The sequence below is a fragment of the Plectrocnemia conspersa genome, unplaced genomic scaffold (assembly GCF_051122295.1).
Source record: "Plectrocnemia conspersa isolate PC_06_02 unplaced genomic scaffold, ASM5112229v1 ptg000008l, whole genome shotgun sequence".
NCBI classification, from domain to species: Eukaryota; Metazoa; Arthropoda; class Insecta; order Trichoptera; family Polycentropodidae; genus Plectrocnemia; species Plectrocnemia conspersa.
In genome coordinates, this window is record NW_028277172.1 from 22,359,578 (window position 1) to 22,376,344 (window position 16,767).

Sequence of the window (16,767 nt, forward strand, 5' to 3'; positions counted from 1 at the left end):
TTTAGTTAGCAGAGTGGTTACACCAAATTCCCATGTTTTCTGTGTGAGTGGGACAGTCCTGCCAGAGAAGAGCATTATATCAAGAAAGTATGGCTAATCAGAAATACATTTGATAGAGAATGCCTTATTAATCTTAAAAAGGTTAAATTCTCACCACTTTACATTAATTTGGGCCTGATGTAACAATTTGTCAAAGCTTTGCGAAAAGAATGAGAATGTTTTAAGTATTTCTGTGACCATGTTTTCTGTGTGAGTTTGTCAGAAGCAAAATTGAAGGAAGGCAATTTTGTTGAACCCGAGGTCAGAATAATGAGGTTAGATGAAAATTTAGAAACAATAATGAATAAATAGTGAGTAAGAGGCGTGGAAAGCATTTAAACTTTAACCATCTTTCTTGGAAATAAAAAAAGTCATACTACCAGTATATTGTTTAAGATATGTTGTAAAAATTCAAGATCTTGGGCTGCAATATGAGTTGAAAAGTACATTTTCTTCATTTACATCTGGATTACTTTCATGAAAATTTGGGTGCAGTACGCAAGGAGCAAGGTAAAAGATTTCACCAAGACATAAATATATTGGAAATGCGACACCAAAGAAGATGGAATTGAACATGATCGCGAACTATTGCTGGATGTTAAAAGGGATTATCTTCAGCAAGTTTACAAAAGAAAAAGCGGAAAATAGAGTTTTTGAGGAAAGAAAATACGTTGCTATAAGGTTTTTATATATTTTTTGTTTCTCTTAAAAACGTTCTTTATGATTTTAGTTTTCATATTTGTGTATTTTTGGTATATATTAAGTGACAACATTAAAACACATATCTTAAAATTACGCGATAGAAAAAAATGTATGTCATTTTCAGACTGTCTTTTGTTTAAGTATATTTCAAGTAATCCTAATCCACCTAAATCTCAGATCATCACGTGTGCTTGTATAATGTCAGCGTGATTATTACCTGTTCTGCAAGTCACATATACTTATAACAATTTGATTTTTTACGCTTTTAATAAGTAATTGCGACTGATTTTTTTCACGCTTAACAGCTGGTCATGACACTTTAGTTAGCCATGAACTTTTGGCCAAAAACGGCATTGATGTGATGCCGTGAATATCAGTAATGGTTCCCTACTACTTCAACCCAAATCTATTGATTATATAACACTTTCGGAATGTTAAATCTCAGTGGTTCGAAGCAACCTTAAATTTTATGGTTTTTTCTAATATAAAAATATAATTCATGATAAATTTGAGAAGTAATTTATTCAAATTATTATATCATAACAAAGGCAAATTATAAAACTTAATTTTATAGAAAACATAAAAAATTACTGACAAATAATACAATTGTTTCAGACAATAAAACATAATAAGTTAAGATAATCTATACAACATTCTTCTTTGCATACGATGCTGTAACTCTCCTCTTCTTATCATAGTGTGAATAACTTTAACGATCGCTCTCTCTGGGTACTTCTGTCTTAAGAAATCTTGAATTATATTTTGTTCAGATACTTGCGAACCTACTGCGAAACGTCTCTTCAATTGTTTTTCTATTCTTGACAGCATTTCGTGATCCTCTTCAGTTGTGAAGCCTTCAGCTCCTATTATTAATCAATCGCAACAAATTAAACATACGACTCGTATAAAAGTTATACTAGAATATTAATAAGACAATGTACCGGCTAAGCTACCAGATACGGCAGCATCCAGTGTTGAAACTTGGAACAGCCTTAGAGCCTCGTTGACGTGAGATTCGGTAGCGAACGGCTGCAGTTGCATTTTAGCGAGAGATTCAGATATACGTATCACTGCTTCCAATTGTCTAGATTTATATTTAATTAAAATATATATAGAATAATACTCTAATGTAATTTTAGATATTTACCTGACTGTGATCGGAATGGTTAATCGCTTTTCGGAGTTTTTCTCCAATTGCACTGTACCACTTCGCATCAATACATAACGACTGCGTAATTTTTCACCGGCGCTGGCGGAAAGACGAGGACCGCATCGAGTGCGACAAAATCCAATAAAGCGCTTTATGAACGATAATGAGAGCTCTCCTTCTTTTGGTTCGTTATTTCCCTGATTCGCATTCATATGGACTGCCATGATGTGTTTAGCCAAAGTCTTTTGAAGAAAAAAGTAATTTTAGATCTACATATGTATATATAATATTATATTTAATATATTTCAATACTATATCTCTATTTTTGTCATGTTCATCTTTAACGATGAATATCATATCAAATCTGGACAAAATTGTGGGCATGAAATCGATGTTTTCTTCCCCTTTAGTATCATCCCATCGTCCGAATATAGAATTGGCAGCAGCCAGAACCGAACATCGGGAATTGAGCGTTGTCGTGATACCTGCCTGTTGATTATTATTATATTTTAATTTTACTTATATTTAATATATTAAAATATATAATATATACTTTAGCGATCGATATAGTTTGCTGTTCCATCGCTTCGTGGATAGCTACTCGATCGTCTTCTCTCATCTTATCGAATTCGTCGATACAAACAACTCCTCCGTCGGCAAGAACCATAGCGCCGCCTTCCATAATAAAATTGCGCTAAAAATACGATACGATACGAATAAACAATAATAAAAAACATCACAGAATACAATAATAACTTACAGTTGCAGGATCTCTGATGACGGATGCGGTTAAACCGGCTGCACTGGATCCTTTTCCTGAAGTGTATACACCGATCGGTGAAACTCTCTCGACGAACTTGAGTAACTGCGATTTTGCAGTACCAGGATCGCCCAAAAGTAATATGTTTATGTCACCTCTTCTGGTGAGACCGTCGGGCATTCTCTTTCTCGCACCTAATTAAAAGATTATCAATACCCTTGCTGTATTATTGAGTTGAAAGCAAAAAAATATATCTTACCACCGAAAAGGAGACACGCTATCGCTTTCTTTATATCCTCAGCGCCGAAAATACTGGGTGCGATAGATTTTGATAGTCTATCGTAAACATCAGAGGAAGCGGCTAATCTTCTGAACTGTTCTTCTTCTAACGCTGATATCGGTTGATTCGTAATAGAACCGAGTCCGTCACTGTCGATCTTTATTCCGACCACTCTAAGATAGGCAGATCTTACTCCGACGATACCTTTTTCTTTACCGTCGCGCTGAAATATAATTATTGTGAATATAACAAATAAACATCATATAAAAATAATGCATTATATAGAAAAATACATACCCTGGAAGTCTTAGATACTTTTTTGATTGAATAAACGGCCAAGACGCAAGCTCTTGTACCAGGAACAGCTCTCTCGCATAAATATCTAATAAATAATAAAGTCTTAATAAATCAATATAAAATTAAATACAGTATGTTTTATAGACCAAACCTTTCACAATATAATTGTAGATGACGTGGAATTTCTCCTTGAGGAATGCTTTCAGGTAATTCTTGCAATTTCAATAACTGTAATAAAAATAATAAATACAAAAAACAGCTATAGAAGCTGAAAAACGCTACTTCTTATATCTATCTGATAATTATAAAAAATCTTTAATTAGAACTGTTTACAATAAATTTATTTAAAGAATTCCCTAATTCTGAAAAATAAATGATAAAAATCTTATTTGTATCTAAAAGAGTTTGATTGTTTGAATGAGTCGAAGAATATGAATTTAAAAGTAGTATATTTGTTATAACACCCATATTTATATTCCTGTAAGATACATCAGCTGTAAGAATTAGTAATAATAAACTTTTTCAAAATTTTCAATTTTTGGTTTCACTAAAAAATTAGATAGATATAATATATTTCCATATAGAATGTGAAAAAATCAAGGGTTGTTGATTTTTATGGCTTTTTTTGTCGAGAATTCTACAGAATTTCCCAGTAGAAAGCGACAACCAAACAAAAGCAAAAGAAATCGTCATATTCAGAACACATAAGAATTTAAATGGCGTTTAAAATAACAATGAACACGCACTTTTTAAAACTATTAGCGTAGAAATAATATACACTGTTTTCAGCACCCAATAGTATTATACTCGTATTTTTTGTTGATATCGAGAAGTGACCACAATGGTTTTGACCATAAAGAGCCACCCGGGATAGATATTTTTTATGAGCTAAATCAGATCATTATTAACCCTTTCACAGTGGCTGATATTTTTGGGCGCCATTTCGAAATTTGTTAATATGTGGGGGGTAATATTATTCACGCTATATTTAAAAAAATATTGTCATGTAAAAAGAGCGCTGGATGACTGGAGAGGATAGGTCTGAGCATATACAAGCTGCGGACAAAGTTGTACACATGTACAAATTTATTATTTTATTAAATTAAATAAATATAAATTATTTATATTTAATGATTATTAAATTATTTAATTAAAAATATTTATTTAATTATAGTTAAAATTAGTTAACTTTAATACAAGTCAAACATTTGATAAATTTTTGTTTTTTGATTCCCTTTAATTTGAAAGTTAGCATATTTAATGTGGCAAAAAGTCACGACTATTGCGAGTGCGTCCAATAGCTTTAGTATGTTGTACAAGCATAGCGGTGGCCGGTACCTCAATCTAACATCATGCATTAGTGATTCCTAGTTTTACCTAATCTCACGGATGCATATATTAAATTGAACTAAGTCATGCATAGGGACATTATTGATTTTAAGCTGTAAATAATGTCACTATTCAGTGTGGTGTCTCACTAGTTGTTAGAAGCTTTCATTCAAAACATAAATTGACGACTTACTTGATAATCGACACAGTGGCATTTATCCGGGATGATGAAGTAAGGATCTAGAGGACATTTCGGACGACCTGCTTGCTCCCTAAAAGCGATTTGTAATTACTATACCATATATTTGGATGAAATCAATCAGCTAAACTTACGTATTACACTTCCTCGGCATCACATATCCTTCCAATCCGGGCTTCACCGGTAAGTTTGGTATCACGTTCCTACAAGAGCGGCACTGGATCGATATCTTAGTCGCTTTAGCTTTGATGCTGGACGCCGATACGACGATACCGGGAATTTTAACTAATCTCGATACGGTCTCGGACTAAAATTAAATTATTCAAATAATTTCTCATTTCACTTATACAATAATGTATTATAAAATAAGCTACCTTCATGTCTCTCAATGACGATGCATTAGCATCGGAAGACAAGATGACTTGAATGTCTTCAACTTTCTCCTCGCCTTCTGGCCTCGGTGAAGTAACTTCATCGGCGACCTCGAAAATAAAATAAAATAAAATAAAATCTCAGTCAAGATGTAAATACTAACGCATAATATTAAAAAATAATAGTAGTCACTTCTCTTGCGGCCTCTTCGAGCACAGGAAGATGCTCCGCAGGTTGTTTGTTCAACTTCTCGGCCAATACATCGTCAAAACTGGCCATGTCGTCCAGATTTACTTCGAGCCAATATTGACCGAGATTGTATTGTCGTTTTAGGGCATCTCTGTGAAAAGAAACGTTATCGCATCAAGTGATTTGTTGTACAAAATGAGTTTTGTTTCTTACCTGTATTTGTAATTGAAGTTTCCCTCGTGGAATTGCCGGATAAAATCCTTGAACCGATTGCGAAGCGAGATAAGCGACGGAGCATTGCTGACGCTGTTGCCGCCGCCCCCGTCGAGCAAATCATCGGAGAAGAAAACACCAGCGTCGTCGAATCCTTCCATGGCAGCAGTTTTAGCGCGAAACTATGGTGTTACCGTGCGTCAAAACTATTTCAACTCTTTAGGTCTTAACATATTTTATTTTGTGCAGTAATTACAATTATTTATTTAGCTCTACATAAAGTTATTACTATATTAGTATGTATCTAAATTGTATTAGAGAATTAAATAATATAAAATAGCGCTAAAATATTATAAAATTTTATTACATAAAAGGGATATGTCGCCATGTCGAACTTTGCTACAGGGGAGCACCTATTTATGGCATGAGTTATTTAAATATTATTTCAATAAAGTGTTTTTCAACCTTAAATTATACAAAAAACATATAACAATACAAAGATTCATGACACATTTAAGTGCCCAATGAATACTGGTGATTTTCTTAATGACTTCTATAAGTATCATCCCAGGCCGAATGATTAAATGACTCGCAATCTGTTTACTCTTAGAAAAAATCTTTTGACAGATCTCAAAATTCATGTCTATATGTATTGTCGTTAAATAACAAAAGGGCAACAACGGATTTTTATTAAATACTTTTCTGATGTATAGAAAATTATGAAAATGACTCTGACACATAAAGAAAACGAATTTATGATAAACAATTATAGTCCGGTTTCGATTTTATAAGCACCAGCCAAAGTATGAGAAATCATACTTCATAATTATCCTTACGTCATTTTGAAAGTTAGCACAGGCCTGCGATGTAAAAGTTGTCTTGAATATAAATAGTGATTTATATACTTTTTCAGGTGCTGATAACTAGAAAAATAATGAAAAGTACATTGAAACGGCCCCGTTTGTATTTTCCCCGAAACTAGTTGAAATTAGCCTAATTACAATTTTGAGTTGATTCTTAACAAACTTTTATATCCAGATCATAAATGGACAACTTGTGGCGATTTAAAAGTAATATAGATGGTACTTCGTTAACAGAGTGGTTACACCAAATTCTCGTGTTTTTGTATGAATGGGACAGCCGTGTATGTCGACAAAGTATGGCCATATAATATAAAATAATATTATAAATACGTTACGTTTGTTAAAGCTTTAGCAAAAGAAGAAGAATGTTTTTTGTGTCTCTGTGACCAATTTCCTGGATGAATCTTTATTCATTCAGGAATGAAAATTTCGAATCAAAAATGAAAAAGAAGTGAGAAAGAGGCGTGGAAAGCATTTAAACTTGTTCTAACCAGCTTTCTTGGAAATAAAAAAGAGCGAACTATTATACATTAAGTACATTGTTAAAGATATGTTGTAAAAATTCAAGATCTTGGGCTGTATTTGTCTCCAGGTTCACATAAACTGATACCTCATTGATTACCCCAAGAGTAGCGTTCCGGTACTTATTTTTTTATAACTACAATATATCACTGTGATCCAATAAAGCCTGCTGATTTTTTAAATTATATTGAACATTATGAACAATATAAGTCTTAAAGTTTATTTTTGACTTTTGTAAGGTTTTTGTACGTCTCTATGAATAAATAGGTTTTCAGTGACAAATTAAAAATATGTCAAAGAGGAGCAAGGAATTTGAGTTTTAACTCCATAACAGTTTTACTTATATGGGTTGTCAGTTTGTAGAACGACGAGTAATATAAAATAGAAAGTGTTGTTTTTTTCCAAAATTTTTATTTAAATAAAATATCGCAGCAATATATATATTAGTACATGTTCTTAATATTTTTTAACAAGGTAAAAAAATCAGTGATTTAATGTTTATGTTATCAAAAATGAGTGTTTCTTACATTCGAACATGTTTATTTACGTGTTAGTAAAATACAATTAAAAAAAAATGTTTATAAAAAATTGTAAAATAATATTTATTTGTCGTATAAAAATAACTTACAATAATTACCCTAAGTTATGTTTAGTCCTTTCTTCGCGCTTAATTACTCTGCTTTTTTTAGAATTTCACATGTATCGTATAAAAATTAGTACAATAAAATATAAATACTGGTTTTCAGTGCTAATAAAATCACAGTTTCGTCACGTTCAACTACAATAATTACGATCTTAAGCCGATTCAGATGATGAAAATAAAGATAAATACATCAGTAAAACATTCAGTCGAATTTAAACTCTCGAATGCAAATCGGACATTTGTTGGAAGTCTTGAGGCATTGGCGGAGGCAATCGCCGTGGAAGAAATGCTGACACGGCGTGACTCTCGCCGACTTCATCGAACACAAACACACTGCGCACACGTCCTCCAAGCTACTGATCTCCTCGTGGCCGGCTCGCCTGAACTGCTCCAGCACGTTACACTCCATTTTCAGCTGGCGCCAAGAGTTTTTCCACACGTCTTTGACTTTCAAAAATATGTTGATGTACAGCACGAGCAACGCTATCGTATACTGGTTAAAATACATAAGAGGGAACACTAACAAAAGGGACAGCGTGATGGTGAACACTTTCAGCATCACCGGCACGTACAGCGATTCCAAAGACTCGAAGAACTCAAAGTGGAAAAAGCTGAGGATGGTCGGTATGATATCGACGAACACCTTTTCGGTGGCCATGTAGTAGCTCCAAGTGGCTACCTGGTAGGTGGAAGTCGGTTGGTAGTGCTCGAGACCTTGCTCCAATCCGAAGACCAACAGCATGAACGTCACGGTAATGATGAACGTGACGGCTTTGGTCCATTCCAAGACAATTTTAGTAGTAGTCATGGCTAAGTGTTTCAAGTCGGAATGATGCGTCATGTTTACGTATGGCGACCAATTTTCTTTTTCTATCAACTCTTTTATGTATGAGACGCAGTATGCTATCACGTTATAGAACATCAGAGAGTAAAGACACGTCACGCGTTGCTGAGGGCCCCAAGCGCCTGCTAAAACTCGATCGCACATTACAAAGAACACCATCTGAAAAAATAAAAGTTTCCTTTAAATTAATTATGCATGTGATGGAGTTATTTGTATAGATCTGTAGTAGGTGCTGTAATTTACAACGCAAATGTTTCTCCAGATTAAAAAAAATTAGTTCAATCTGATTTTTAAGGAATTTATCAGCTACTTTAGTCTTCCAAATCTTAGGTATATTCTTTAGCTCTATCTATAGTGGCATTCAATTATGTATTTGCAGGGCCATCTAACTTTTTTATGCTTTTTAAGAACATAAAATATTTTACCCTGGACATTATTGTTTTAACAAGTATAAAAATGGCACAATGATAATGTCGGAAAGTCACGTTTTTCATCACATGTTTACGGAAATGATACAGACATATAATTTTTGATAACTGTACCGCCTTTATTCAGAGACAATAGCATTATTGGCTTAAAATTTGGCATCAAAATCTAGGTTGGTAATTGTATTTTATTTTTGCTTCGAATTTATTTTATAAGTTTAAGCATTTCACTTCAATGCCAAAATTAGTAAGGATACAAGGACAGTAAAAATAAGAGCAAATTTTTTCTCTGTTGGCAACACTCCCGTTTCCGTTATGGTTATGAGTCACAGTAAGTTGTACATGCTTAAAATGTTCATGTGAATTCCTTATCACACGCTTTGTTTTTTTATGTGAAAAGGGGGAAAGTTATTTATGGCAATTTTTTTTTTAGTTTAATATAAAGCGTGAATGAAAATCTATCCTTTGTCGATGATTAACTCATCAATAAAACATTTAAAAATTAAATGTTTCTTTTTAAATTAATTAAAACATTTAAAATGATTATCAATAATAATATTTATTTGAGTATTACGACTTGAAACTATAATTATAAAACTTTTTCATTTAATGCGTTGTAAATATATGATTAGTAAAATCAGATAAATTGCTTTTAGCTACCTTGGAATCGTATAGAAAGAATCAGATGTAGGACTCAAGGGAAACATTTTAACATTCATATTTACTTATTATTATATTCTTTAAACATACTATTTAAATTCAAGAATATATATGAAATGGCTGCACATATTTTTATATATTTTATACATATATTTTGGGGTGGTAGGGGGGAATAATTTGGCTTGCGCGCCGAAACTGGCCTACGAGCCGTAGACTGCATATGTGCAATTTAAACGATGCATTTACAAAAAGATGCTTTATTTTTTTATTCAAGAAAGTTTTTACAGCGATATACATTTTTAAGATAATTCTGACTTTCTGAATAATTTAATTTAAAGAAATTGTCGATTTATTGCTACGTTTGCAATGTCCAAGTTGACGGCAAGTGAGATAAGGATACATTTACACAATAATATATTAGAAATAACCGCGAAATTACCACTTTTGGGAGTAAAACGCGCCTGGCGCGTTGTGTTCATTGCTAATAAGTGAGAGTGAACGCGCAAAGCGCATATTGCATAAGTTGGCATTATTTTTAAATAGTTCACTTATATACTGCGCTTTACTTTGCTATATTTGCTTGGCAGCTAGCGCAGATTTAAATGGCAATTTACTCATTTAGCTCACGCCTTATGAAGCTTTTTGATATTTTACTAAAAAAATATGATATATTGTTTTGTGTTTATATGATATATTGTTTTGCGACTGCGAGCGGATAATTATAGGAAGTAAGCCGGTTCCGGCATACGAGCCGTACGAATTTTTTTTCTTATTCATATTATATACCTGATTGGCCATGTTTGAAAAATTCGTCATTTGTATAAACACCGTCTCGCAGCGGTCCAGTGGTGAATAGATCCATGCTAGAGTTGATATGATTGGTTTATATGTTTTTCTGGCGAAAACTGTAATAAAAAAATAAATAAATAAATTAGAATCGATTTTTAGATACTCTTTTGTTTTTTGATTAAAATATTTTCAACTTGATTTATACAGATACAGATTTTTACAATAATCTAATCAACCCATAACAAATAGAATATTATTTTTTTCACAGTTTTAAGTGCAAAATTAACTTAGGTTTTAAGTCATTCATCTGTAATAAAACATACAGATACAACGTAACTGCATAGTTCTGTAAAATGAGTATTTGATAATATTTAGATATATTTACTAAAATAAATTATTAATTTATAAAAATGACAGTAAGATATATAATAATTTATTTGAAATATATATTTATTTAGTTGTGTTATATTTATGATAAAATTTTGACATTTCTAAAATGTTTTTTTTTTATACAATGTATGTATATATATACATATATTAGTTTGTTAAAATCTATTAATTTATGATCATAAAAAATTTATGATGTAATATAAAAATGCATTAATTCATCATCAATTTTTTAATGATCATAAATTAATCGATGTTAATAAACTAATATATGTATATACAAAATAATATATTTACATTAAAAAAAAAACAGTTTTTATGATTTATGATGAAAAACAATTTTAATGTTTTTTTCTTAGCTTAAATTATAATCAAATTATATTAATATATTTTTAAATACATAAAACTGGTATTGAATCACGATATTTTTATTTTATTCCCATTTAAGCGTCGCGTCATTGTAAATTATTATTTCCCTTTCGCTCGAATGGTTTCGAATTGAAAACGACAGGACTATAATGAAAGAACTCATTAAAACGACACAAAACGAAAGTCTTCGCGGTTCTTGTGTAAGTATTAACTTGTGACATATCCATGGACTTACTATAAAAATTAAATTTAAATTATATGTTTTAGGTAATATTAAATAGGCTGAATATATACTTTTCATGTATGATCCAATATTATATAATATCTATTTAACAGTGCAATTTATATATTAATTTTTATCTAATTATTAATTAACATAGAAAATTTCGTGAGCATAAAATTAATATTATATATAAAATTAATTGTCTAAATAGTAAAATTATATATTGAATTTCAATGATTTTCTATTTAAAAAAAATAATACTATTTATTATTATATTTTAATCATTTCTATTTTATAAATGTTTAAAAATAAATATTTTTGCTGTTGTTGAAATATTATTTTAATAATAAATAGCGCGCCAATGCGCTTCTATTCGATTTCGCATAATTTATTCTGAATCCCTTCAGAGCGCGAATAAAAATTAATTCGTTACGAATATACATACACATAAACGCAAAAATGAATACCACGAATTGTGTCTATATGGAATAAATTAAGTTGAAAATTTACTATTTAAACGGGGGATGATCTAGGGATATTCAGTACGACACTGTCCTGTGGTGCCAATAACATCAGTAAGTAGAGAAAATTTTCATACACCACTCATATAATAGTAATTTATTTGTATTGTAATAATTATCATTACCTTTGATATGATTCAAAATCTTGCTGTAGACTTTCACTGGGTATTTATAGTTAGCCGATATGAGGAGGGGTAGAACTAAACAGGAATAGGCAGCTAACCATCCGCCCAAAAGTAATGGTCCTGGACCACGACCGCAATAGGGTAGTAACAAAACCACGGAAAGTAGACACACTGAAATAAATATTATTAACAAATGAATATTATTTAATAACAATACTATTCAAAACAAAAAAAAAAGTTAATTTTGATTTAGGCAAATTTTTGGAACATTCTTAGAACTAGTATATGTAAAAAAAGTTGATTTCGTTACCTGTTGCTGTTTAAAACAAATAGTAAATTTATAAAAACTGGTTTTTAAAAAGCGACAAATCTTTAAAGTATAAGATTAAAAATGATTTTAACTTGAATTTAACATTGATTTAACCCATGTAATCGAATGACTGTTGATGAAATTGTATAACCGTAATACTTTATGCTAGCCAAGTTTTAATATTCGAAGAATCTAATGTCATGAACATAGCTACTTAATCCTTCGTTTTTATGATAAACTAAAAATATTTGTTCATAGCATATAGAGCAACTATTTTATTCAATAAAAAAATCAATACAAATTCCATACCTTAACATAACAGAAATTTTGCAGGAGGAAGTAGATACTGTTTTAATAAAATATTTTCTATTGTATTGTATAATATCAGTACTCAATCAAATATATTGATAGAAGTGATTTAAAATTAAAATAACAATCATAAAAACCACATTATTGGGTTTTCAACCATTTTTCGATACTTGTAGTTTTAGGTAGATTTTAAAATAAATATTATAAATTACATGTAATACAGTGGGCGTACCTAGGGTATGTGGTGCCCGGGGCGATGCTTAAAATGGCCACCCCCCCTATACATTTTTTGCATGGTCATAAAATCAGCATTTCTTAAAATAATTAATTGGTTAAGCTCTTGCTATTCGTGGATATATATTTTAGTGTATTTAGGGTTAAGTACCACACTAGATGATCCCATCGCAAATATGCCGCCCCCAAGCAAGTGCCGCCTGGGGCGGTCCGCCCCCCTCGCCCCACCATAGCTACGCCACCGATGTAATATAATATATCATATCTAATATAACGTGTAATATAATATAAAACACAACATAAGAGACAAAATAACTGCAGCTCTTAATTAAAAAAATATTTACGTCAAATATGGCTAACTTGGTTAGAAAATCTATTTCACTTAATTATTTGTGTTACTATATATTTATTTATTTATTGGTTTATAATAAGTTGCAATAGATATTTAATTAGGTTAATATCGCTTATTATATTTATAAAAATCTATTATCTATGAACTAAATTTAGTTATTTATTATATAAAAATACCACATATACATGAACTAGCTTAATTTTAATCAATCATTATGATATTAAATGACCGATCAGAATTATTATTATTCTAATCATGAATTATAATTTGTTTATATACACAATCGCTACATTTATTCATATATACTTAGATATAGTTGGGTTTCAAGGGCAGCGAAATCAAAATAATAGTGATCTGGAAAGGTTAGCACTTATTTGCGTTCTATTTGGCCTATGAACTTATTTCTTGGCCTTAAACTCATACATTTAACTTGGTCTTAACTCAATGGCAAACTTTTTAGTATTATATTTTCTACTTTTATATTTTTAAAGGGGCTTCATTGCGATTAAAACTTTATTCGAGTTCGTGCTCATAACTGCCAAAATTATAATTATAATAAAAATTAGTGCGCTACAAAAGACGAGCACCTTAATTGTTCCAACCCCTCGTAGCTATCGCCAAAAGCTTATTTGTGTTTGGCAAGCACGTTGAGAAGCTGCAAGAGGAGCGCTTAGTAACAATAAGAGCCGCAATCAGGACTTACTGCTCGTAGCTGAAAAACGTCGAGCATTGATGTATTACGGATACCGCTTCTTAACAACTTTAAAAAGACGCTACACGAGACTCAAATGAATTGTACCCCAACGCTCTTAATAAGAGGCACCAGGATATATATACAGATACGATGCGTGTTCCTTCTTATAGAGATATCTAAAAAAAAATAAGTGGTGGTATTGAAGGATTGTCTATACCACCCCCCAGTAACTTTAAAAAGTTCTATATTGAATATATTATTTGATTTCTATTAAATAACAATGAGTACTTTACTTCTTTGGGATTACAGACAATTAAGTAATATACGAGAACGCTACGAATTAACGTATAGTACAGAACGCGAATCAGCAATAAATTGTTAATGTGACACGCGCTCCGCATAATGAAATTGAGTATCCTCGACTCATGGGAATTTCTAAAAATATATACATATATAAATCATCATATTTTTTTAAATACTTGATTTCACTCTATACTATTAAAATAAATGTGAAATAACACGTCATGAAATTTTAAATGATTTAAAGAGAAAACACATGTATTATATATTTCTATAAGCTTCAAAAGAACTCCTTTTTTATTTGAAAGGAAGGATCAATTCTATTTATTTTTGTGTCTTAAAGTTTAGTGTCGATGCAATAATTTTAATGTGACTTAAAGACTTTTTTTAATAGTATCAAACAATACAATTATTAAGACTCATTACAGTATTATTATATTAATCTATTTCAATATACATTTTAAAGTAGTACCTAATTATAATTTTAGAAATAACTCTTAGTTTACATATACATCTATCAGTTATTAACAAATGTTATCACATAAAAATATAATTTAGTAATAGTTATGATTTAAAATCTATTCTAAATTTTCTCTAGAATAACTGGCGTTATATATTTAACTCACACTACATTTTATTTATAAACGTTAACTTATAAATATAGTTTTGTTTGCAAAAATAGCGCAAGTGGGCGGCGGTTATTGGGTCATCAGTAAACACACATAACATTGTTAAATTTATATTGATATTTAATAACATAAAATGTATAGTAAGATTTCTTTTACATATAAGAGTAATAAGCAAGCATCAGATTTAACCCCTTAAAAGAAAGCTAAGCAAAATTTCGGTTTCGTGCCAAATGTCCTCATTGAATGAATTGCACACATTCTTTACCTCGTACTATAGTGTGACCAGATTTATTATAATGTCAAGGATCGTATTTGGCCTTTGATGTATTTTTTTCGCCAAATCCCGTATTAATATAATATGTTTGTACTTTATTTTCATAATTGGAGCACGGAGAAAACTGCGCACTAACCTATATATTTCGATATTGTCTATTGCGAAAATATACTGTGACGCTTTGTTTACGGCCAAGGAACTACGTAGATCTAAGCAAAAAATAATTAAATGAAAAACACTGAGCAAATGGAACTTTTGGCATCATGCTGCCTTGGCCATTTTAGCTAGGGCGCATTTGCTACGTGACTAACTACGGAATAATTGTAACGGAAATAACAAAACAAGTATCGCGTGATTCACTAATGCTTGTTTGCAAGTCTGATGATTTGCTTATGGAATTGTGCATTAGTTTTTTTTCTGATCAAAAGCCTAAGACAGAGTATTTTACTGTCTTAATAGTTTTACAAGGGAAATGTTTTAATATGAGTATGTGAAAAAGTAATTTATATAATATATATTTGCCTAATTCCAGAATGAAAAAATTAAAATCAAGCTTAAATATTCAGCTACTTTATATTTATATTCATGAAGAATTAAAGCCATTGAACAGATTTCCCCATAAAAAACTTAAAAATGTATTTATTTAAAATAATATTATTTACAGGTGCAATTGAAATACAATGACATTAAAGTGTCTAGTATAAACGTGAATGTACAATTTGATATATAATAGTTACGTTTTTGAGTATGTTATCTAAAAGTTGGCAAAAACCTCATAATGAAAATGTTACAGAAATGACATAATTTAATTTCAAATTTATTTTATTAAAAACTATGAAAAGTCTTGATAGAAGTATTAACATCCTTAAAGAAAATATGGATATCAGGATGATCAAAAGTTAAGATTAAAAACCATTAAATAAATACGAGAAACCTTGTGCTATTAAATCATTCAAAGCTTTCCTTGAAGTATATGCAATTTGATTATCTAGTATGAAGTCATCAGTACCTGTCTTTGCAATCTTCTCATCTTTGACTCTCGGATCCATCTTGGACAACGAATCACTGCGAAGTCTTCCTCTGACTCTACTAATCATGCCCATTGTTTATGTGAAAAACACTAAAAATCAGCACTGTGTCGTCTTTCAGGCACAACAGAGTCACATTTAGTTTCCGTAAAGTCTTCAACCGAGCTTTCGATCGGCCATCACACGAAAATATCGAACTTTCACGGAGGGTTGCTTCGGAGTCGGTGCGGAAGAAGCAGCGTCTCACAGACGATTGACCACAATGCAGTGCCACCCAAGTCTATCTCGACGTATGGACTTATTTTTGGCTGGCGCTTTATTTACAACACACATATTCGTTTCAAAAGCAGAACTTTATTGCGTCGGCGAATTTTAAACGGTCGGACGTGCACACAGTCTTTATGTCTGACGCTGTGGAAATAGGACCAAAGCCAAATAATGGGCAAACAACGCCGCTACCATATGATGACTATAAATAAAATCGAAAACACAGGAGTATTTGTTTACAATCACCGGTGGCGAAAGTGCAAAGGATTTCCTAGAATTTGCACGCTACTGCGACGTTTCTTCCTTAAAGATAATCTGTAGAACTGTATACAAAGTACAACAAAAATAATGGTTAACGCAGACTTCTGTAGGAATATGATTTTTTTTAAATATTCTAATTGATGATTAAAATTGACGGATGATAATAATTAGACTCTCAAATGCAATCAGTAGATCCACACTTGGATCG

General features: G+C 31.3%; 2 protein-coding genes across 2 annotated transcripts; both read right to left on the reverse strand.

The window, feature by feature from the left end:
* Window positions 1-1,244: 1,244 nt before the first annotated feature.
* On the reverse strand, window positions 1,245-5,777 carry Mcm5 (Minichromosome maintenance 5). The gene is made up of 14 exons (XM_088189886.1): window positions 5,531-5,777; window positions 5,321-5,468; window positions 5,131-5,238; window positions 4,891-5,063; window positions 4,751-4,829; window positions 3,380-3,456; window positions 3,229-3,313; window positions 2,911-3,154; window positions 2,652-2,845; window positions 2,445-2,585; window positions 2,204-2,380; window positions 1,889-2,133; window positions 1,683-1,825; window positions 1,245-1,604 (listed from the first exon to the last, which is right to left on the reverse strand). Exons 1-14 carry the CDS (start codon window positions 5,689-5,691, stop codon window positions 1,375-1,377), a joined length of 2,205 nt encoding a protein of 734 aa, XP_088046012.1. The 5' UTR covers window positions 5,692-5,777; the 3' UTR covers window positions 1,245-1,374.
* A 1,715-nt stretch (window positions 5,778-7,492) lies between these two features.
* On the reverse strand, window positions 7,493-16,766 carry LOC148233433 (uncharacterized). The gene is made up of 4 exons (XM_088189685.1): window positions 16,013-16,766; window positions 11,902-12,072; window positions 10,274-10,392; window positions 7,493-8,561 (listed from the first exon to the last, which is right to left on the reverse strand). Exons 1-4 carry the CDS (start codon window positions 16,104-16,106, stop codon window positions 7,761-7,763), a joined length of 1,185 nt encoding a protein of 394 aa, XP_088045811.1. The 5' UTR covers window positions 16,107-16,766; the 3' UTR covers window positions 7,493-7,760.
* Between the last annotated feature and the right edge of the window lies 1 nt (window position 16,767).

Excerpts from the sequence above, each read along its gene's own strand:
- LOC148233433 (XM_088189685.1), bottom strand. The coding sequence starts at position 16,106 with ATGGGCATGATTAGTAGAGTCAGAGGAAGACTTCGCAGTGATTCGTTG. Across the intron at positions 12,073-16,012 it reads TGAGAAGATTGCAAAGACAG|TGTGTCTACTTTCCGTGGTT; the intron begins GTACTGATGACT and ends TATTTATTTCAG. Across the intron at positions 10,393-11,901 it reads GATTTTGAATCATATCAAAG|TTTTCGCCAGAAAAACATAT; the intron begins GTAATGATAATT and ends TTTTTATTACAG.
- Mcm5 (XM_088189886.1), bottom strand. The coding sequence starts at position 5,691 with ATGGAAGGATTCGACGACGCTGGTGTTTTCTTCTCCGATGATTTGCTC. Across the intron at positions 5,469-5,530 it reads AACTTCAATTACAAATACAG|AGATGCCCTAAAACGACAAT; the intron begins GTAAGAAACAAA and ends TTCTTTTCACAG. Across the intron at positions 3,457-4,750 it reads GCCACTGTGTCGATTATCAA|TTATTGAAATTGCAAGAATT; the intron begins GTAAGTCGTCAA and ends TTTTTATTACAG.